This window comes from Zootoca vivipara, chromosome 5 (assembly GCF_963506605.1).
Source record: "Zootoca vivipara chromosome 5, rZooViv1.1, whole genome shotgun sequence".
NCBI lineage: Eukaryota > Metazoa > Chordata > Lepidosauria > Squamata > Lacertidae > Zootoca > Zootoca vivipara.
Window position 1 is genome coordinate 23,156,278 of NC_083280.1, and position 23,784 is coordinate 23,180,061.

Genomic DNA, 23,784 nt, shown 5'->3' on the forward strand with positions numbered 1-23,784 from the left:
AAATTCTTGGAACTGGAAAATTTGTTATGGGGCTGAGAGTTATTAGGAGACCCCCCAGTTCCCCCTACAGAGCTAGAATTCCCATAATTCCCAGGGTGTGTGTGGATGGATTGTTAAACCACTCTGGGAATTGTGAGGGGAACAGAGATCCCCTAGCAACTCTCTGCACCCTTAGCAAACTACAGTTCCCATAATCCTTTGGACGCAGCCCTGCCTGTTTAAAGGGGTCTCGTGGATGGGATAATAATAATAATAATAATAATAATAATAATAATAATAATAATAACTATAATAATAATATAATACCAGTCCATTTGGCTGGCTTTCCCCTGGGTGGCTCCCAACAGAGGACTAAAAACATAATAAAATTTCAAACATTAAAAACTTCCCTAAACAGAGCTGTCTTCAGATGTCTTCTAAAAGTCAGATAGTTGTTCATTTCCTTGACATCTGATGGGAGGGCACCATTACCTAGAAGGCCCTCTGCCTGGTTCTCTGTAACTTCACTTCTTGCAGTGAGGGAACCTCCAGAAGGCCCTCGGCGGTGGACCTCAGTGTCCAGGCAGAACAATGGGGGTGGAGACAGTCCTTTGGGTATACTGGGATGAGGCCGCTTAGGGCTTAAAAGGTCGGCAAAGACGGGGGGGCAGAAAAATGTGGTTCTGGTTCCACTCATTGCTGGCTCTAGCTCCACACACACAGGCTCCCCCCCCCAAAAAACCTCCCCAAATTAACCACTCAAAGGGCAAGTTGGTAAGGAAGGGGCTTGTGGTCCCATCCATAAACGTAGCCGGTGTATAATTCTTCTGCGGCAGCATTACGTGGCCAGTTCTCTCTCTGAGCCTGTGTGTGTGTGTTCCAAATGTTAAGCCTATTCAATGATGTGTGAATCACTGAATATAGAATAAGTCTGTGACCAGATGGTGGGTGGGTGGCTCTGCTTGTTCTCAAAACGTCAAGAGCCAATTTGCAACAGGATCTTATGAGGCATTGTGTGGATATTGCAACTGAAAGCACTGAGCAAGGGCTGTCAATAACATCAGTAACCACTGATGGGTCACCGGCTTGCCTTGGAGAAATCTAGAGTTGCTGGTAAATAGCATCACGCGGGAAGCAGGCCTTCGGATTCACTGAAGACATATTGGGCAATTGTATAATCTTACAAGTGTCCACAACCAGCAGCATGTAAATTGGAGGGCCCATCCAGAAGAATCTGGATTATGTTGCCTATTTGTGCGTAAAGCTCTGGTCCATGGGGTTGGACACAACTAAACAACAACAACAGCAAAAGCAGCAGCTAAAGCTGAATGATCAGGGGTCCCTTTACCTTTTAAAGCTATTGGTGTGCAATGGGAAAATAGGTTTTGTGGGTTTCTTTCCATTTCTGTTTTGCTTACCATTTGTTTGTATTGCACTTGTTCATTTATTTCCCCAAGGAATTCAGGAAAGCCCAAACACTTTCCTGCTGCTTATAACTTTGGTGTTTTCCATCCAAATGGGATCAAAACTGCAGGCATTCTATTCCTCGGGGCACCAGACATGTCAAATTTCAGACAGATAGGAGAAAGACTCCTCATTTTATAGGCAGTTTAAGATGCATGAAGATCCCGCAACCTTCAGTGGGAAACTCAGCAGCGTTTTCCTGCACATTACTTAGGTGTGTTTGGCACAGTATTTACAGGCATTCTAATACACAAACAAACACAAACAAAGAGCACCAGCTATGAACTATATAGGATACTCCGTCTTTGCTTCCTGTAACTTTGCGTCTTCCATCCTAATGGCACAAAATATTCAACTACGCAGGATATCAGACAGGTCAGATTTCAGATTTACAGGACAAATGTTCCCCATTTTATAGGAAGTTAAAAGAATTGCATGGGCATAGCCAAACCGCTATCAACATTAAATGGAGTTTTCCTGTCTGTCGATTTCACTGCCCTACCACTTTCTCCCAGTGACCTGTGTGTAACCTGTACATAGGTCTGTTTCTTTAAGGCAGGCACCCCCAAACTGTGGCCCTCCAGATGTTTTGGCCTACAACTCCCATGATCCCTAGCTAACAGGACCAGTGGTCAGGGATGATGGGAATTGTAGTCCAAAACATCTGGAGGGTCAAAGTTTGGGGGTGCCTGCTTTAAGGCAATGTCTCCAATGCAGAGCAGTTGCAAATGAATCATTTTCATTTTGCTTCTGTTTGCTAAAAATATATTTTAAAATCCCATTCATTTTTATTATTAAAACAAGTGGAGGAATGAAGCCTCATTTGTTTATTTTTTAAAAATGAATCTACACCCCTTAGCATGCAGGTTAACAAAAAGAACAGATCTTTTAAAGCAGGCTACTATTCACAGTAGTTTAATACGTATGTTATTTACGATGTACAGGGACCCATATGAATATCATCTTCCTTGGGCTATAGTTTTTGCATAGCAATAGGAGAAAACCTTTCCCTCCAGAGTCTGTGTGAAGGGCACCCATCTCAGCATTCATCATGGGAGGGAGGAATTGTGTGAAAACACCCCTAAGCTACGGTACTATCTGAGCTCTGCCAGCATGGCACGTATAAAATGTTGACTTCTATAGATAGTACTTTTACCCCCTTAAAGAAATAGGTCAGGTCAGCAGCAGCCCTTGAGTTACAAGCCATAATTGATAGCCTTGCCGAGTGACTGATTCACTTGTCTGAAAAGAAGGGGTCTCAAATCAATACTGTTCAGAAGCTTTCCGATTCCTTCTGTTTTAGCACCCATACCTTCTAAACTGGAACTTGCAAATATCCCTGGTCTCGAGTTGGTTGTAATAAGACAGCAGCCAACAAATCAGTGTACCGTCACTTTATTTGATTTATTTCATTTTATTTTACTCTTGAAGTAGCTCAGTACAATACTAGTGACTTGTGGAGGCAGTGCAGTTCTACTGTCACTAAAAAGTTACAAGATGCTATCGGCATGCCTTATACAAAAACTGCATGCAACCAACACAGTGCTTTATACAAAATAAAAATCGGACAATCTGGTGTTTTTTTTCTTTATTCATGAGAGTTATGCACAGTTAGTTGTTGTTTCCCCCCTAAACGACTACTAGTTTCAATCCACAACAGAACCTGAGGAGCTTAAATATCAAGTAACACTGTCTCTGTAGGCAAATCAAACCAAATGGCACTGTTAATCCACAAATAAACCTTGAGTTACTCAACAATATTACAGAATGGTAGAAAAATAAAACATTTTTCACATATGCACTTGAAACACACTATAAAGTCCAAATTTGCAAAACATTTAGCACATAAATCACACTCTCTTTTTTTCTTCTTCCTTCATATTTGTTTGAAATGGTGATGCTGATTAAAAAAAAATACACCCTGGACATTATATTTCTTAACAGATACAGTCTGAGAAACTAAATGGTCACTGGTGATTAAAAGCATACAGGCAGCGTTCCTATGAACTGGCTATGCCTGTGTACCAATAGCAAAGGAAACCATTTAAATGTGAAACCCCACAGTTTCTGGATTATGGTGAGGAAGTTAAATTTGAATATAACGAAGGTAAGAGCAATGAAATACTTCCAGCCAAGCCACTGTGCTGTAGGTTTATGGCATTTTTGTGTCTTCCACACACCTTTTGTTTGGACAGCTAAATTGTGCTCTTTATTTATGCATGGGAAACTCACCTCCCCCAAATGCTTTTACACATGAGGCAGCATGCTCTAGAGAATTGAGCAACTCTGTTTTCCAGTTTTATTGCTGCCTAACTGAACATCCCTGGGCAATTAAACTTCACTTCGGCTTCCTATCTCTACAGTAGACAAGATGATGCCATCTGGCTTAAAGGGACACGGATGTGTAACCTGTTTTGTGAACGCAAAGGCAGTCATATTGCTACAGCTCTTTTCCATATCTCCGAGGCTAAGGCAAACAAATGAGGTTTCATATACTTTGCTCACTGAGGAGTAAAAATGTCTGGATGCCAAGATATTGGAAAGCAGAATGTAGTCTGAGGAGGGTAGGGTATTGCTCTACTATAAAGCTCCACTCAAGGCACTAATCTGAGAACAGACTATGTCTGAATTCAATTGCTTTTATTGGAAAACATGCAGTCCACGCAGTTCCTTCAATGTCTGAAGTGCTTTACAATGATAGCCTCTCTTTGTCCTTACCCACAAGCCTGTGGGGTGGAATAGTAGGAGAAGGGAGGTTTCAGGCCACCCAGTGACTGGAGAGGGATTTGAATTTGGGTCTCGCTCAGATTCAACAGTCTGCACACCGCACTGTGGTCAGGCAGGGCAAAACACACTTCTCTATCCCCATTGGCACAGCTAACTATAATACCAAGCTAAATATCACTAGGATGTAATAAATCTCTTATGGAATCCTGCAGAATCTCAAAAGGGTAACAACATTCACTCCACACACACACACAACAACAACAACAACAACAACAACAACAACCCACAGTTTTAATTAGTGCAGGCACACATGCAATGTGGAGAGGCTTCTTGCCTCCCCCCACTCTCTACCACTTTTGTGGGTTTTCTGGAAAACTTTGAATATTTTCATTAGAGTTTTTTCCCATCCTCTCTAGAGCAAGGGTCGGGAACCTCTGGCCATGGGTTTAATTAGGCCTATCAGCCCTGCAAGACCATTTCAGCCAAGCCCCCCCCCCCCCGTCTTAAACCTGATGTCATATGAGAAGCCAGGTGTAGGGTAGGAAAAAAACTTGGCTCAACCAAAAGGGTGTTTTCAGGCACTGCCAATCAGTGTACCTGCCATGTCTGCAAAGTCCATTTCACTGGTGATGTCAGGTGATTGAGAGGTGCGTGGCTCTGCCCACCTGCCAAACCTGGTCCATGAGGTACGGAGGAGATAATTATCAGGCCTGTTGTGCTAAAAATGTTCTTAACCCCTACCCTAAAGAACGATCTAATTTAGCATGCTTTTGCATTTAGTAAATAAAGCTTAAAAGTTCAAATCTGCTCAGTTTTCCTAATATAGTTGACGTTCATCAATAGTTACTAAACTTAGGGCTCTTTTTTACCATGGAAAAATAAAGAGATAGGAAATGTTCCACTCCACATCACTGCTCATCACCCAAGAACAAACCCCCACCATTAAGGGGGTATGTCAGCACCAACATTAAACCACAGGTAAGACTGAACAGGTTGCCTGTTCAACCAGGATGCTTACAAATCTTCCAGGCAATGTTAAGAGATTGTGGTCCCTTACAAGAGCACTGCTCCTTAGTTGGTCCTCAAAATCTAGTGAAACAATATTCTCCCCACCCGAAATAAATAATGCAGGTTAATCTAAGGGCCAATCTTCACGTGATAGGTGTTTCCCTCCCGTGTCAAGCTGTGCTTGAATCCAGATCATAACCTGAATGTGTGGTTGAAGGGGGCTTTCATCCTTTGCCTTCCAAAGTGGGCCAGTGAGCATGATACCACTCCTCTTCTCACACATTCAGTAAAGAGGTGAGGGGCTGTGTGTAGAGTCACAGGACACAATAAATCCCAAACCCAGATTCTGATACACAAGAGAGCCTTGCCTGAAATTAAGTAGATATCATGCTGAGTACCCCATGTGACGTGGTTTATCTAACTGCTTTCTTTTGTGCTTTGTGGACAACATTCAAAGAGTTAAAATAAATCTGTGAAATTAACTACCTTTGATGTTGTGGTGTTCCTGCCGTAGCAAAGAGCTTTTCCATATTCATGGAATAAATCCAAATGCTCGTTTCATCTACCAGTTGAAAACCAAGCACATCCAGGAAATCTGCAAACACTGAAGCTCTCACCCTGTACTTTTCGTCTGGCTTTGCATTCCAACTAATTACATTTTAAATGCAAAAAAGGCACATGAGTTTCAGACTGTTGAACTTTCTCAAGTAATCACCAGTTCATCCTCAGTACTTGAATTTCTCATAAATGTATAAATTTCTTTCTCCTATTCTCCAAGCAGCACGGAAGCATAACAAGTGTTCCACAGGGCTCTGTGGGATACGCTTTTATATAAGTCACAATTGTCCGCTTCTTCCTTTCAGAACATTTACACCTCTTGACTTCTAAGGGTTGCCTCGAGTATTTTCTATTTTGGAAATTATGCACAACAGAAAAGGTGCTTCTGAAAGACAGCCTTGCAAAATCAAGGCTTTCCGTTAGAGGTATATATCTACACCAAAAACTTTCCCAGAGTCTTGGGGAGTGTCATTTGGTTAGCTGAGAAGTTGCAGTTGGAGACTCAGGGTTCCCTTGAGGGAGGCAATGATGATTCAGTGAGCACAAACCTTCCTCATGCATTCAAGAAGGCAGGTAGGCATCAAGGGGGTGAAGGGGGAGCAGGCATGCTCTAGTCTCACCCCATATGTCCCCTTATGGGCTGGGTACACCTGCTGCCTTGCCCACATGCCGAGCAGGAATGACTGGAGGGTGCTGCGCAGGTGAGCATCCTTAGAAGCGGTTTGAAGCTGGGAACTTTGATAATGCAGGGAGGTGTCTCCACCCAAATGCACAATAGACAGCCCCTTCGGATTTCGCTGTTCAATGCAGGAATGTTGGGCTGGGGCAGGCAGGGAAGGCACAAAGTGGGTAAACACATGATTGTCCTCTCCTCCAACACACTTCATGCTTACCCGCACATGGTCTTCTGAATGCATGGGCAGAGCTTCAGTCTGTGGTGCAGGAAAGTCCTCAAAAATCAGGACAATGAAAATCCTGCTTTCCTCATGTGGCCAGTCTTGCAAGCACGGGTAGGGAACCTATGATTCTGCAGGCAGTGTTGGACTCCAACTCGCCCCCCCCAATGAACATAAACAAGGCGTATGGATGATGGGGCTGGGAGTCCAGCAAGATCTGGGGGGCCACAGATCCCCCCATTGCTCTAAAGGATGTGTTGCCTTACTTGGGAGAACTTAGTTGGGGAAATGGGGCAAAACCTGGAACGAGTCGGCTCTGCCTCTGCCTATCATTGGCTGTGGCTCTACCAGCTGTTTGCTCTGGTGCCACCTACTGTTGGCCTCCCTACTGTCCACCCTACCAGGCCCCAATGAGCACCAGCCTCCACTGCCTCTGAGTGAATAAGCAGCAACAGCAGATTAGGGAAAAGGAGCAGTCGCTGCTTCTTCCTGCTGGTCAGCTGCACTCACTGGGAAAAGGCAAACACATTAGGCCAAAATATACCTGCATTGCATTGGAGGGGACAGGATGACGCTCTTGGTTCCTTCCAATTCTCCAATTCTATGACCTTTCAAAGCAGTAATAACAGAAAGGGCTAATAACTAACATGAGATGTGGGCAAAACATAGGTACTTTGGATGTCATTTGATACCCTAGGGCCTAGAAGAACCATTTGGGGTTGAGGTACCAGAGCCCCACATTGGTTGCATCACTCCACAGCTGTCCTTTTCACTTTGTGGCCTCGAGGGAGGGGAGTGTCTCTGTCCCTCAACCCAAATTACCTTGAAAGACAGTTGGGGAGAGAAGCGAGGTCAGGATCATAAAGCACTTTGTGATGTCAGAAAGAACTGCAGGAGGAATAAATAGTCAAAATAAAATATTGTGCATCTGATTGCTGGCACCTGGATCCTGAAATTGTTTTATTACAGAGATAATGTTACATGGGAGAATATGAAGTCTTAATTCTGACCTTCTTTGTAGCATCTCCAGGTAGGATCTTAGGATCTGCCTGACTGGTGCTCAGAAGGGATTTTGATTTATTTTTTTAATGCCCTCCATGGTTTCAGAAGCTCTTTCTGAAACTCAGTGGGATTTCAGAAACCGACTTCTAATATGGCACAGGTGAGAGGGGCTTTTGAAAAAAAGAAGGTTAAAAAAAAGCCCTCCTGTGTATGCAGATATTTCTAGACAGGTGCGGCATATTGTATTTCCAAAGACCTGTATCTTGACTTTTAAAAAACAACTTTTTGTTACCATATGAAAACAGAGCTTCAGAATAGGCCATGCCATCAAGATGCAGTTGATCCTCTGGGGTTGTAGCTCTTCAGGACAGTAGCCCCAACTGAGAGACCATCAAGTTCAGCATGAGGCTGCTGGGCGTGACAATTTCCCAGGATGAACCTGCACAGGTGGTGGCAGTGGTCTTGATAGCTTAAATTTGATAGGGGGACCCAGATTCATCCCTGTCACCCAAAACAGATGATTGGTGCTTTTAGAGGATGGCAAGCTTGGTGTTGGCTTCAACGGTCCTGCAAGTATCCATGCAGGTCTTGTGACCCATGAAGGACTTGGTCTAAAAGAGGATCCAGAAATGGAAACCTGCTTCCACATGAGAGTCTCTCTTGCTGGATCGGGGCTATAATGTATAAATAGTGAACAGCTGTGCTTTAGAAACTAGGATGCTGCACGCAAACACACAAAGATTTTGCAGTATTTGGGGAGGGGGAGGATGAGCAGATTATGAGAATGTTACACCCCAACATCCATTGACTAATTGTATGGAGCACGGCAATGAACAGAAAAGTACAGAAGTATGTGAAAGATAGCTGAATGTAAAAATGTAGCAAAAGAAAATCATTTCATTCCACCATTGTGCCCTTAATTCAATTGCTATGCCCAGCAAGGCATGCCTCAGTTCAATTTGGTTTAAGGGAAATGTTTAATGTTACATGCTTCTCGGTGATGCAGGGAAAGGTTTTCCATGTTTCCCGACACTCTCACCAAACCTTAACCTAAACAGCTAATCACAAGAGCTTAATTAATTAAAAAGAAGGCTGCCACTTATTTACCACGGTTCTAAATTTTCTTGGCTTTTTACATTTTATTCAGATTGCTTGTTAAGCAAGAGCTTGATGTGCATACATGTCAACATTTGAACAGAAGCCTTGTTCTAATTTATAGTTTCTTATAAAACAAGACGAGAGAGGTTGCAGTGGAAGCCTATGCATATTTACTTAGCAGTAAGCCTCATTGGGTCCAAGGGAGCTTACTCCCAAGTAATTGAGCTCAGCACCACAGTCTTAATGATGCATCTCATTATCCCTTCACTCAACAATGCCCAATTCAGAGTTTAAGTGTAGAATCAAGGAGCATTGTGAACACACGAGATAGCTCTCTTTGCTTGCCATTGCCTTCCTCGAGAAATAAGTTAAATAAATAGATTTTGCAGGTTCAGTAGATTTTTCATTTATGAATTTAAGCTGATTTGTAACTCTGCCATTATTCAGAACAATTCCCTTTCTGCTCATCCTCAGCCTTTGTAAATTAATAAGCAAGATGTAAATAGTTTATTTTTACCTCTCCTGTAAACCGCAGACTTTTTGGAAGGATTTGTTCAAGCCATTTATGAGATTATGTATCCTCTTTATTTTATACAGAAAGAATTTTGTAATAATTCAAAGCACTGCTTGCTACAGCAGAACATTTTTTCAGATACATTTTGGTAGATTAAATGAAGCAAATAAGGCTTTATTTTCAATCCAAACTGTTTTGTGTTTTGAATCTGTCGGGGACTGAGATTCCTGCATCAGTTGGCAGCTTGCATGTTACATTGTTTTTGGCCTATTTCAGGTTATCTTCCCCACTGCCTTTCTCTTAGCCAAAGCACGCCTTTCTAGTGCACGGTTATCGCAGCCTGCTTCTGAATGCTTGAAAAGAGCTGTAGAGAACAGTATTTCCCTAAAAACCCAAGGAAGCTGGAAATGGAGAATTCAATAAGATTGTGTTGGGAAAGGGGTAGAGCATGCAGAAGATTCTGGGTTCAGTCCCCAGCATTTCCAAGTAGGATTGGATCCTGCCTGAAAACCTAGAGAGCCACAGCTGAGCAGTGTTGACAATACTGAGCTTGAGCTTGGACAAACTCTGCTTTCTCTCAGTTCCTAAATCCAAATGTCATGTGCACATGTGGAAATCTTTGAGTGGTGGTGGTGGTGGTGGTGGTGGTGATGAAGCCATGTCAGATCACTGCCAGGCATTGGGAGAAGGTAGGGAAGCACATCATTCAACCAGGCCTTTCTGAATCTGATGTAAATCTTTTATACATTTAGATGAGGCACTCCTCTCCCCGCCCCCCACCTGTGAAAATGAATGACAGTTTCTTTTTCCTAAGAAGAAGAAGAAGAAGAAAGGGGCAATAAAGGCCAGAAAAACTGCTATTGTCGCGCAAAGTGCTGTATGTTAAAAAGGGAGAAATCCAAATGCACTTCTTCATGTTGACAAAAATACAGGTACTGCCAACTAGATAGGTTAAATTATTGGAGAATTTGCACCAACCCCCAAACCTAACAGTGTTCTGATGTGCCCATTAGATGTGTACTAAACTGCTGAGTAGGAGTTGCAAGTTCTGTGTAACCATGGGGCTGTTGGTACTGTACATCTACTATGTTTATAGATTTGTTAACCTTTCAGGGAACAGGACCGTGAAAACAACACAGCACTAATTCTTACAATCTAATCTCTCTCAAACTTCTAATTATTATTGGGGTGGGGCTTCACATTTTCAGTAATCATCTTCTCTATGCACAGACGAACCCTCCCTATATGGTATATGGTAACAGTGAAGATCTATTCAAAGAACGTTCAAGCCCATGCGGCCATGGTCAAACCATCTCAGAAGCCTGCACGAGAGAAGCCCAGCCTGCGCCAAGCTGGCTGCCACATCCAACATCACACAAAGGAGCTAGGTTTCCAGTGCATTTGTTTCCCAACACATGCCGAAACCTTGGATCCTGCATATGGTGATGGGCGAACGCTACCAGATTGTCCTAGTTTGGGAGCCACCATGCCCAGCAGTTTCCCACGAACGCATCATGACCAGATGGTCCTCTGCAACAAGCCCAGATTCAAGAGTGGGGGGGGGGGAGAGACAATTGGCTCCGCTAGACCAACTTGCTAGAATCGCAAAGAAATAATTGCCAACAGACCATTACTAGCCTTTCTTGCAATGTGCTTTCGGCAGTGCTTAAGAGAGCGGCCCAGGAACACACGTCTACATCCAGAACTCCTGTGATGAGGAAGCTTATCGGGACATGCAGGAAGGGAGGAGGAGGAGGACCTGAAGTCAATGCCAAACAAAAAATTCAAATCATCTAATATGTTCCAACCTCACTTAATTATTAAACAAAATTCAACTTTAATAAAATAAGCGCCAGGCTTACTTCTCATCGATCAGCTGTGTAGAACGCCGTCAGCCTCCTTGGTATCTCTGCAAATCAAAGGGCTTTTGTTGTTGTTGATGTTTTCAATAAAAAGACCTACATTCAAGGAGGGGGGGGGGTCTGCAATATCCCTGACTCGGGCTGGTCCCTACAGACACACTTTCCAGAATCACAGCAAGGCAGAAACAGGCAAGGGAACTGGAAGCTGGAGAATAGACTACAGCCTTAAAGAAATATTCACCTTCCAGGGGCATTCCTCATACTCTTAAGCCAAGGAGACGCCTTCTTTGAGGGTTTGCACTGCATTTGTTGTGTGTACCAGACTATCAGATAAATTAATTCTTTCAGAGTTAAAAGGGTAAAAACGGAAACTTCCCATACTGTTTTCATACCTGCCAAGTTCCTCTCTGAAAAATAAGGGACCGGACCAAAAGTAGCATACTGGAAGTAGCTCTGTGGCCATTTTGGAACTGGGCGGAGCATGCTCAGAAGCGACTTTTGATGCTGCTGTGCCCAGTTCCAAAATGGCCGTCGCACCAGAAGTCGCGCTGCAGCCATTTTGGAACTGGGCAGAGCAGCATCAAAAGTCGCTTCTGAGCATGCTCCGCCCAGTTCCAAAATGGCCGCCGCACCAGAATAAACCGGGGAAAAACAAAAAAAATCATTTTTTCGGCTGGGGACAGCCGGAAAAATGGGGGTTTCCCGAGGAAAACGAGAGACTTGGCAGCTATGACTGTTTTCCATTTAATTTTTAAAGAATTTGACACTTACTTTCCCCCTTTTTCCTAGCTTCACACGGCATGTTTTTCAAACAAACAAAACAAAACAAATTGTCCTCTTGTTAAGTTTTCTTGAAAATGCACGAAATTAGATTCTTACATGGGTTAAAAATGAAGGGTGGGGGTAAGGGGAAGGGGGGACGAGAGTGCTTGCTTGCAAAAGGAAAAATTAAACTGTTATTCACAAGCTTGTGTCTCCATTCTGTTTACACTCAGATAAAATGCTGAGAGTCATATCCTCACTTTTTGACTGCACGTTGAGCTCGCTCCTTCTTGAAGCTTTCCTGGTTGCTCTCGACAGCCGTCTTCGGAACGTGTCTCCTGCCAAGAAATACAGAATAGGATCCACGCAGCTGTTGAGGCTCGCCAAACCCCGAGTCACTTGGTAAGTGGCATAAACCCTGTCGTTAAAGGCACACATTTCTGGAGTCTGAAAATCCAGCCTGGCTCGTAGATTCAAGTTTTTCATCACGTGAAAGGGGAGATAAGACACAGCAAATACCGCCAACACTATAATAACCAGGTAAATTGATTTCCTCCTGAGCGGGGAATTGTCTAAATCTTTGTAAATCAGTGCTTTCACGATTAATCCGTAGCAACCCAGGATCAGTATGAACGGGATGCAAAACAAGAAGACCGTGGTGCACATGCTGTAAATGAAGTAGCTGCGTAGGTAGTCGTCTACCGTCGTGTCGTAGCAAGCCATGGTTTTGACTTTCCTTTCCCCGGTTCCAGAGTAGAAGAAGATGGGGGAGATCCCAGTGACCACAACCCCCCAGACCAAGGTGCTGATGTAGACGGCGTTCTTCTTTTTCAGCCGCCCCAGCGATTTTAAGGGGTAGACCACGCCTGTGTACCTGTGCACGCTGATGCAAGTGAGGAACAAGATGCTTCCATACAGGTTGACGTGGAAGATGAACCTCTGCAGCTTGCACATGAAGTTCCCAAAGATCCAGTCGGTTTGATTGAAGTAATAGAAGATCAGTGCGGGAAGAGTCAGGACATACAAGAAGTCCGCCAGCGCCAGGTTGAACATGTAAACCGAGATGCCGCTCCAAGGCCTCATGTGGAAGATAAACATCCAGATTGCCACGCTGTTGCCCAGGAATCCAGTGATGAAGACTATGATGTAGACAGCAGGCAGGTAATAGAACTGAAAACCAGTTTTGGTCAGCAAGCACTTGCTGGTGACATTGTTCGACGTCCATCCGCTGCTAGCCAGCGAGTGGTTTTCAGTGCCGTTCAGGACAGCGGTCAGGAGGACTTCAGTCATGGTTTCTCCAGCAAAGTCACATAGATGGATCTAGAGGCCTGGTATCAGCAAGCGTCTCTGGGGGAAACAAAGAAAGTATCTAAGCTGCAGCACTAACAACACCAAAAGGAAGGGAAAGATCCAGCCTCCTCTTCATGAGTCTGTTCAGACAATCATATCTTGGCTTATTAAGCTGAGGTGTTTATAAGCCTTTTGCTCACACAAGAAGCACCACATCTACTCCCTTTTCTCAAGCCACGGTTAAATCAGGAAGCTTCTAAAACCACATTTCCCCTGTTCATCTGAACCGGGGAAACTACAACTTCAGAACAAGCCCAGATATTAAACCAGAGAAGTCCACACGGTGCCCTCCATCAGCCTGGGGCTGATGGAAGTTGTAGTCTAAAACATCGACATTATCTGGCTAACTCAACTTCAAGCCGTGATTTAATATCCTGGTCTGTTCTGAAGCCATCAACCATAGTTTTGGTTCAGACAAAACAAGAAACTATGGTTAAGTAGAGACTTCCTGGTTTAATTGTGGCTTGTGGAGAAGGGAGGAGCCAAAAAGTGGAGGGCATGGGCAAAAGACTTGTGTATATCTTGACTCAAGAAACCAAAATATGAATGTCCATCATGCAGTTTTCACTTAGCTCTGATCCACACAAAGGGGATTAAACAGTAAACCTTCTGTGAGTTGACTCTTTTGGCGTGCTGACAGTTCTTGTGGATTTGCCCAAGTGTGTTAGCTAGTTGCTATTCCGATGGCTGTGCGAACAGGCCTTGGCATACCATAATTCCAGAATGAGGGGGGCACGGAGCTACTATACTAGCTGCCCGGCAGGTGGCCTGCTGTTCTTATTGCCTCACCCCTTTCCCTCCCAGTAAGCATCAGTGACCCAAAAATGGCCTGGAAGCTGGTGTAGCAGTTCCATCCTACCCCAGCAAGTTCCCCGCTTCTGCCTTACTCACAAAACATTGTTGAGCTTCTTTCCTCAGCTTTCTCTGCTATTTCCCTTCCTCTCACAGACAGCTGCCTTATACTGAGTCAGAGCAGTGTGCCACCCAGCTGTCCATGGCTTCAGCAAAGAGCCTTTCCCAACCCCAGTTGAGGATGCCGAGGACTGGACCTGGATCTTCTGCATGCAAAGCAGATGTTCTACCACTGAGCTATGGCCCTTTCCCTCAATGCCACATTTTAATCTGTTTTTAAGATGTCTCACCTGCCCTTCACCATAAGGTGCCATAAGGAGTATGCAATTATTAAAAAACAAAACGAAAACAAATGCAACCACTTGCAATTGAAAAACACATATGGCAGTTCCAAATTGAACAGAGCAGTATGAATTCAGCACAAAGCAAAGCAAAATTTAGCAGAGGCATAATTTACTAGCTAGCTATCCAAGACAGCTGTATATTTCGTGTCCCCGCCCCCCTTTGTCAAAGCAGCTTGCATTTCCAACTGGGATCCCATGCACACCAGGTAGGAAGATGGAGACATGGTAAGGTTCACCTGCAAATTCAGCCAACAAGAGCTATGGTGGTTTCAACCATCTCCAGGGAGCCAGGCTAATTTTCTTCCTCAGCTAGCTCTTCTTGCACTGAGGATACTTCACTTCCCAGTCTGGTTTGCCGTCAACAAAGAGCCAAAATCAGGAAGTGATAGCAAAGACCAAATGGGGTCGGAGCAGAAGTGACAGAATCAAGAGGTGGTGAAGAGATTACGTTCCAAGTCTAGTCAAGCCAAACGGAGGGGAAGGCACAGAGGTTGCAATCCTGACCCAACAGAAAATAGGGGAGGGGCCCCCTCTACTGAAGCTTATGAATCAGGACGGCACCAGTGATACGGGCTGCTATTGGGGTTTTATTTTCCCTGCTGACTCCCCCCCCTCCATAAAATGAATTAGACTGCAATCCTAACTCCACTTATCTGGGCATAAGCATCACTGAATTTAATAGGACTTATTTGGGGGCAGACATGGTTAGGATTGTGCTGTCAGTAGAATCACAAAATGAATGTGAGGCCAGTCAAACTAGGCACTTTCAGAATTGCAGTTAACTTTGTTGGGGGTTCCTCTTCTATTTTTATTTATTTAATATTATTATTATTATTTATAACCCATCTTTCCTGCAAGGAGCTCGGGGTGCCGTAAATGGCCCCTGGTTTATCATCACCTCAACCCTGCAAGTCAAGATGGTGACTGAGCCAAACGAAGTTCATGGCTGAGTGGAATTTGAGCCCTTGTTCTCCTAGGACCTAGTCTAGGACTCTAACCACTACAGGAACTGCAGCTAAAATTAGTATGTGAACAGTTTTCTGTGCCTAAGCAGGGGAACCAAGAAACAATGTAAGGAAGGTATATGATGTTGAGTTGTCAAGTCTTGAAAATATTTACAACAAAAATATTTTCCAAATAAAGCTTGGGGGGGGGGGGAGGAACACCGAACATTTTGAGATATTTACTTATATAACACATAACATTAACACAGCACACTTTTTGCTGTTGTTCACTGAAATTAAGTCAAATAAACAGATTCTTAAATGATGTAGAGCACTGGAGAATTTCTGGAAACTCCTTCTTAGGGAAGGAGGGGAAATTCAGAAAACCTTCGAACACAGCTTTCGGATTCAAGGTTTTCTAGATTTTTCCCATCCAGTGAAATCCAGTGAATTCTCAGAATTTTGCAGAAGCTCTACATCACTGGAATTCAAAGACTGACAGGAAGGAAAAGAGGGAGAGGGGCCAGGAGACAAAGGGACATAAAGGATAATGTAAGCTAGAGCAGTCTCCACCAACCTGCTGCCCTCTGGATGTTGTCAGACTACAACTCCCATTCGCTCCAGCCAACAAGTGCTAGCTGCGGATGATGGTAGTTGTAGTCTCTGGAGGGCACCAGGTTGGCAAAGGCTGAGCTAGAGAGAACGGAAGATCAGGAAGTAAATTTTACAAATTGAAAGCACAGCATCCTTTGAAACCCACACATTTCCTAATTTTGCAATGCAGTTCTCCAACCAAACAGTATGTGCCTACATTAGGGAGGGCTGTGCATTAAAATGCACTTATTTGTGAAAATAGCGTACAGAAATGCATTGCATTAGGGGAAGTTGCTTGCAGCAACTCAGAACTACACACAGTATTGTGTTTATTAGGAGATTACACACATACACACACACACACACACACACACACACACACACAGTATATAAAATATGAATACACAGATTATTGTGGAAATGTGGAGAGCTGAATTTGAGGCTAGAAAAATGAGAAACCAAGAAAGCTGAAATGGCCAGATTCATCTATCTCTACCTGTGGTCCTTCAGATATTATTGGATTCCAGGTTATGTCAACCTCAAACAGCAGATTCAATAGTCAGTGATGGGAGCTGTGGCGCCACAACATCTGGAGAGGAGAGCCACAGGTTCCACATCCCCTGTTATAAGGGGACCATGAGAAGGCGATTGTGCTGGGTACCTAAGCCGAAGGTGCAGAACCTGTGAGTGAGGCTTCCTTGCACATTTCCTGTAGTCTTCCTGTAGGCTTTCGGCTGCTATGGAATGTCGTATTTGTATCTGCTGTGAGCCCATTTACGGCGCAGCAATGACAGAAAGGGGGCATGTGAACAATTGCGGACTAGCCTCTTTCCTAGGACGTCTGCTGCCCTTTGCCTGCCTGCTCCTATTATTCCAGCGCGCCTAAAGGGCGGCAGACTCGCTTCCCTTTCTTACCCCCCAAAACGCGCGCGAACGCGGAAGTCCGCGCCTGACTTCGTTCCCAGATCAGCGGGTGCAAGTGCAGTGCAGAATGCTCTCAAAGGAGACACCCCTTGGGCATAAACAGAGCGTCTCTTCTTCCCCACTCCAGAGCCAACACACCGTCCCCACGCCCCTTCCCCCCACGCTCCTTGACTGCGCTCCCGTGCGCGCTCGTTTGGACAGCCCGGTTCTCCGTGCCAGCCAACAACATTTTGACTCCGGAGTCAAAAGCTGCTGGGAAATGGATGGGTGGGTGGGTGGGGGTCTTCTAGAACTTGGACGCCACCGCCTTAAAAACAAACAAAAACCACCCCGTCTCCACAACCTAGGTATTTTTTTGCTCCATAGGGAAAGCAGACCCTAGTTGGCGCGTTCTTAATGAGGTTTGCCATTCTCCCTGCGCTTGCATTGCTCGGAAAGGAGAGCCTTTGGGGGAAATAGCCCCTTTTCCTGGGGGAAGACGAGGAAATCCCCCCTCCAAACTTTGACATCTCGGGCACTTTTAAAAAGAAACCGCTCTAAGGAGAGGGCGCTGATCACGAGGGCAGAGATAGAAACCCATATCTATTAATGTATATAGTTTAAAAAGCGATCGGGATATATATATGGGGTGGAACTATTCCCAAGCAAAAAAAGGCGACGCGAGCAGCTGTCGCTCGCTCGCGGGCACGAAACTTTCCCAGGCGACCCTTACCTTCTCCGAGGAGATCTAGCTGGCCCCGTTGCGCCCTGGTGCCGCCGCCGCCGCCACTTCCTTCTTCATGGCGCGGTCGCCTCCGGGCAGCCCCCCGAGCGAGGCGGGCGAAGGGGACGGAGCGGGCAGCGCGAAGCGTGTGCGCCCATCAGAGCACGGTGGCGGCGTCCGGCGCTCCGCTCCGCGATCGCCGCCACATTCCCGCACACGCACAGCCGGGGCAAAGTGCGCGCTGCTGGCTGGCGAAGGAACCGAGGGCGCAGAGGAGGCGGGCGCACTGGCGGCGGCGGCGGCGAAGAAGCAGCCTCCCCGAGGAAGCGTCGCAGGCGGGAGCGGCTCCCCGGCTCCCGCCCCCCGAAGCCCTGCCCAGCGCCGCTTGCTTCCTCGCCGAAGCCGTGCGCTCCCAGGAGGAGGGGAAGCGGGAGGCGGAGCTGCGCCTTCCGCGCGCGCTTTCCTGCGCAGCTTGGTGGGTGCCCTTAACAGGCGAAGTAGTCTATTATGCGTGTGGCTGTCAAGGACTTAGACTCACCCCAGGACTCCCCCTCCCCATTTTAAAGTGATGCTAAGGCTGCTGAGCCCCAGCCCTCTGGGCATGTGCGGAGTGCTCTGTTCTGGAGCCGATTGGGATCAAACGGCGCGGGGCGGTGTCCGCGCTTTACAGCGTGCTTAAAAAGTGGCCACTTTCGTTCGAAGATTGACCAAGAATGTGTTGCGCGTTTGAATCAAGTTCAATGTCTTGATTACAAGTTCTTCCAATGGGTTGGGTTGAAGAGTTGGAGGAAAGAAAGTATTAAACGGTGCTGGCTGGCCTCTGACCTGTCTTATGGGGTGGCCCAGCCTGTCCCACTTTGCTGTATCCTGATATAATGATCTCTGCCAGGTGACAGTTGATGGAGGGAGGTCCCTGGCTTTTTTGCAGTATAGTACACACACAGCACGCGCGCGCGCACACACACACACACAGAGCTAAAACTGTTGGAGAGGCTCTCACTGACCTGGAACTTACCTTCTCTCTTTAAACCCAAGCTATACTTTTTTCAGTGGTGAGGGCAGGGCACTCAGCACATGCTCAGATGGATTCTCTAGAAGTGCCTTGTTTGTTCCAGGAATGAGCCTGGATGTATAAAATAAATCCAGGGCTAAACCTTATTTGTAGCTCATAATGAAGAAACATAGCAGGACTCCGCCCATCTGGTACATTTTCCTTCCCTTTACATAAAAAAAATAGGCTCCAGTTGTTCATAGTATCTTGCTATCTGATCATATACTATATGTGTATCTAATACAGGTTCTACAGAGCTGAATGGGAGCTCACTCCTCATGGGCGTACCCAGGATCAAAACTAGGGGGGGCAAGGGGAGGGGCCAAGGCACGGAAGGGGAGGGGCCACAAAGTGGGCGGGAACAGCGAACTCACGCTCCGCCGGGCTTGGCCTTGCCAGAGGGCGCGACGGGGAGCTGGAGGGAGGGCGCAGCGCGGCGGGCGGGAACGGCGAACTCGCGCTCCGCCGGGCTGTGCCCCTCCCTAGCAGCAGGGCTGGTGGGCGGAGGCGGAGCCCAGCCCAGCGGAGCGCGAGTTCGGCGTTCCCGCCCACCGCGCCGCGCTCCCTGGTTCCCCGCCGCGCTTGGCCTTGCCTGAGGGCGCGCCGGGGAGCTGGAGGGAGGGTGCGGCGCGGTGCGGCGGGAATGGCGAACTCGCGCTCCGCCGGGCTGTGCTCCGCCTCTGCCCACCAGCCCTGCTTCTAGAGTAGGGCAGCTGCCCTAACTTGCCGCATGGTGGGTACGCCCTTGTCACTCCTATAAGAAGTGGCCAGAGGACTGTGGCTTGTCTGTGCAGTGTTTACTAGGAAGTGTAAATATATCCAGTGTCATTTACTCCCAAGTAAATGTAGACAGGGTTGCAGCTGTGGCTGGAGGTTTCTTGTTGTTGCTATTGGACGTGTGTCTGATGTGTTGTTGTTTTACAAGGAGTTGCAATTTAGTATTTCAGAACCGTAACATTTTTGGTTTGGTTAAACCGTTACAATGCAGACTAAATATTTTTTATAAATGCTCCTGGATTCTTAGGGGGTAGCTGAGGACAGTGGCACTTTGTTATCAGGCTTCATTCTGTTTCGAGGGACAGTTCAAAGTGCTGGTTAAAGCCCTAAAATCATGGCCAGGGATCAGACCACTCGATGAAGCCAAGCATTGAAAGCAGGCACCCCCAAACTCGGCCCTCCAGCTGTTTTGGGACTACAACTCCCATCATCCCTAGCCAACAAGACCAGTGGTCAGGCATTATGGGAATTGTAGTCCCAAAAACAGCTGGAGGGCCAAGTTTTGGGGTGCCTGATTGAAAGACTCAGGCCACAGCAAAGGAAGAATTCCATAGTGAGACCGTAGCAACATATCTTTCAAGTGCCCCTATTTTCCAGCGACAGTCCCAGAATTACAGAAGCCATCCCAGATTCTGATCTGATCCTGGAATGTCCCGCTTTTCCTTAAGATGTCCCTATTTTCACTGGAGAAATGTTGGAGGGTATGGAGTTATGTGACCTCTAAACCAAGGAGACAACCTTTAGAAGACATCTGAAGGCACCCCTGTATAGGGAAGCTTTTAAAAAAATAGTTTTATTGTGTTTTTATATACATATATTGGAAGCTGCCCAGAGTTGTTGGGGCCACTCAGTTAGATGGGTGGGGTATAAATAATAAATAATAAAATGATGATGAAATAAGGTGTCCCTATTTTCATCAGAGAAACGTTGGAAGGTATGTAGCAATGGCCACCAACTCGGATGGTTTTGAAAGAGAAATCCACAAATTCACAGAGGATAACACTATCAGCAGTCGTTAACAGTCATCAACAGGTTTACCACTCCTATCAGCCAATCACCCAATCACCCATTCCCACCAGCCTTCTGAGTAATACCCCTCTCCACCCTCTGACTATACATAAGGGTCTGGTGACTTCTGTTTCAGTATATCTGAAGAAGTGTGCATGCACATGAAAGCTCATACCTATGACAAACATAGTTGGTCTCTAAGGTGCTACTGGAAGGAATTTTTTATTTTGTTTTGACTATCAATGGCAGTAAGCTTCCAAATACCAGTTTGCTGGAAACTGCAGAAGGGGCAAGTGGTCAAGCATTTATGTCCCAGTGGTGAGATCAGGATGCTGGACTAGGTGGGCCCTTGGCGTGATGCGGCTGCAAGTATAAATATCTGAGTTCTCTTCCCCCCAGCCTCTGGCAACTCACCACCAGCACCACCAAATATTCCATTTTTGAAAGGCTTCTCAAACTAAAAGGAGAAAGAAAAATCCAATTATAAAAAAAATGATTGATGTATGCAGCTGCCTTATGTTGAATGAGGCCACTGCGTTCCGCAGCCTGATGCTGTCAGCTCTGACAGACAGCAGCTTTTCTTAAGATGTCAAGCATCGCGGTCGTTCCAAGCTCTGCTCTCTAAATTCCTTTTAACCGGAGATACCAGGCTTTGAATTGGGAGGCCTTCTGCATGCAAGACACATCCCCTGCCACTGAGCAATTGTAGCTCTGCTTCTGTAAGCTGCTGAAAGCAAGCTTGTTTGTCTGCCATGCTATTTGTATGCTATGCCATGGGAGCGGGTGTGAGACAATGGGAAGCCCAAGGAAGCCTTTCGTTTGAATCTTGGCTCGGCCCGTCAATTCACAAGGTGGACTTCAGCAAGTCACACACTGCCTTTTTCTCAGCCTCAGATGCCCCCCTCTGTACCCCCAGCAAGGGATGCTGTTAAGAATTACTGAGATGATGTATGTTATTTATTTGTTTTTATTTATTGCATCTATACTCCACCTTTTATCTCCAAAGAGCTCAAGGTGGGTATACAGTTCTCCTCCTCTGTCTCCTCATTCAATCCCAGCAACAACACTGTGAGGTAGATTAGCCTGAGAGGCACACTGATTCTCCTTATCTTTTCTAGTTCTGTTATGAAACCTGCCCCTTAAGGTCTCCTCCAGATGACCCATTTCATAGAATTGTAGAGTTGGAAGGGGCCACAAGCATCATCTAGTCTAACCCCCCTGCAATGCAGGGGGTAGAGCGTTCATCCAGATTTGCTTGCACAAAGCTTTCATGGGGTTTAAATTATGTCTGGTTTTTATTGAGCCATCGTCCTGATCTGTTTCCAGGGAGGCTATTTGACAATGAACAGTCATCGTGATGTGCTTGCGCATTGTTTCTTCATTATCCTGTGAAGCCTTCATTCATTTCGTGCTTTTCAAATGCATTTCTCCGACATTTTCCGAACCACCTTTTTTTAATTCCACAGACCCAAACCTCTCAGGATGCATCTGAATGCTACCCACAAAAGGGAAGCAGTTTGGGGGTGGGCAGTGCACCTTACTTTATCCTATGGCAAGATCCATGGGGAATGAGCATCTTCTGCTTAGGATACAGCAAATATCCAGCTTAGACAGCTAATTCCTGGCTCAGCCGAAGATACTCTTTCTTATCCCAGCTCAGCTGGCTGAGTCTGAGTCGAGGCCGGTGTAAATCCCCCAAAGGTGGGGCATCCTAGGGGTCCTCCCAGAGAGCGGGAGGACTTAGGCTGGAACCAAAGCCCGTTCATCTCATATGACCTTGAAACACAACACAGAGCCATATTTTAAAGACTTGTTTTCTCTCCGGCAGGCTTAGCCAGAGCAGCAGCGGCAACCATGCTGCTGAATGGGGGTTGAATCCAGGGCATTTTTATTCCATCTTAATTTACAGCTGCTCGCTTGCTTTACACCAGCTTCTTCACCATAGGATTGCTGCCTAGGTCTCCTGACTCCTAGGTCACATCCATACAAAGTACTCTAATATCACTTTAATTGTTACTTTAACAGCAAAAGAAAACTGGGACCTGTTGTTTGTTGGGGGTGTGCTGGGATGGGTTGGCTTCAGTGCCCAGAATTATTTGCGGGGTGGGGGGGGGGGGAGAGAGCCATGACTGTCCCAGTGGCATAGATGTTCTAAATGCATGACTTAGTCTTAGTAGTTTTTTGACTAACAAAATATATTACACATAGGCATTCTACAAATAATGGGGTTGGGAGGGAGGCAAGTTATATGAAAAGCAGCCTTAAGAATGAGAATAAATAAAGATAAATAAATAAAGAAGCCCTTAACTCTTTCTCCACCCAGGGCCGGCTTACCCATAGGGGTGCAGGGCACCCGGGCGCCGGCCTCTCAGGGGCGCCAGGCTGAGAGTCAAGGGCCGAGATTTGGAGTCTGGGGATTGAAGAGCCAGGCCAGCTGACAGCCGCTGCCAAGTGGATCAAAATCCATTGGAGCGCCACAGGCTTTTCTGCTGTGGATGCTGAGGCAGGCAGCCGGCTCTGCCCTCCTGCACGTCTGAGATGGGCAGGCCGTCAAGAGGCCCACCCAGTGCACACATGCTCTCACATGAGGTGCCTGTCAAGCCTCTGCTTAAAGACCTCCAAAGAAGGAGACTCCACCACACTCCTTGGTAGCAAATTCCACTGCCAAACAGCTCTTACTGTCAGGGTCAGTGAAAATGCCACCTGTGTTTATGCATGTATGGGGGCCAGGAGAGAATATCCAGGGGCAGTTATTTTATTATATTGCAGCGAAAGCATCTATGCCCCCTCCCCCTGGAAATGAAGATTTGTTTGAGAACTTGCGGACAGTATTTAGGCAAGAGAAAGCTTTACACATAGCAGAGACAGGATATGCTTCTTCAAAACCCTTCCATGAAATATCCTTAATTTAGCCGCAAACTTTGTCAAATGGACCAAAATGGGTCCATGCAAAGTGATTACTGTCTTGTAGTGTAATTCCTTGTTCATGCAGATCTTCTTGGTGCATTTTTTTTTTTAAAAAAAACTATCTCTTTATTTGAGCAAAGGTTGTTCGAAGGGAGAGGATATGAACTGGTTTGAAAAGGAAGGGTAGAGACTTGAGACTGCTTCGCTGACAGGCTGGACGAAGCCTGCTCATTTACTGGATAGATGTTACATTTTCCTTATGAAATGGCTTCTGACAGGTCTGAACGGCAGCCTGTCATGTTGAAAAACTTCTTTCATCTTAGAGACAAACAGTGACAAAATGTTTGTTCACACGGAGTCTTTACAGTTCCTAGGAAACAGTTTATTGCAAGCATGATGGTGGTGGCAGGGGTTGGCGAATTGCAAAAACGCAGCACTTTTAAAAAGAAGCATTTATTCA

The 23,784-nt window shown here is 45.9% G+C and overlaps 1 protein-coding gene across 3 annotated transcripts; it reads right to left on the minus strand.

Moving 5' to 3' along the window:
- Window positions 1-395: 395 nt before the first annotated feature.
- P2RY1 (purinergic receptor P2Y1) lies at window positions 396-17,866 on the minus strand. 3 transcript variants are annotated; one of them, XM_035133226.2, is made up of 4 exons: window positions 17,591-17,866; window positions 12,131-13,217; window positions 11,109-11,155; window positions 396-11,005 (listed from the first exon to the last, which is right to left on the minus strand). In XM_035133226.2, exons 2-3 carry the CDS (start codon window positions 13,158-13,160, stop codon window positions 11,112-11,114), a joined length of 1,074 nt encoding a protein of 357 aa, XP_034989117.1. In that variant the 5' UTR covers window positions 13,161-13,217; window positions 17,591-17,866; the 3' UTR covers window positions 396-11,005; window positions 11,109-11,111. The 3 variants fall into 3 exon arrangements, with proteins under 3 accessions (XP_034989117.1, XP_060130446.1, XP_034989116.1); XM_060274463.1 differs by having other exon boundaries at window positions 396-11,155; XM_035133225.2 differs by lacking the exons at window positions 396-11,005; window positions 11,109-11,155 and having other exon boundaries at window positions 11,736-13,217.
- Window positions 17,867-23,784: the final 5,918 nt, after the last annotated feature.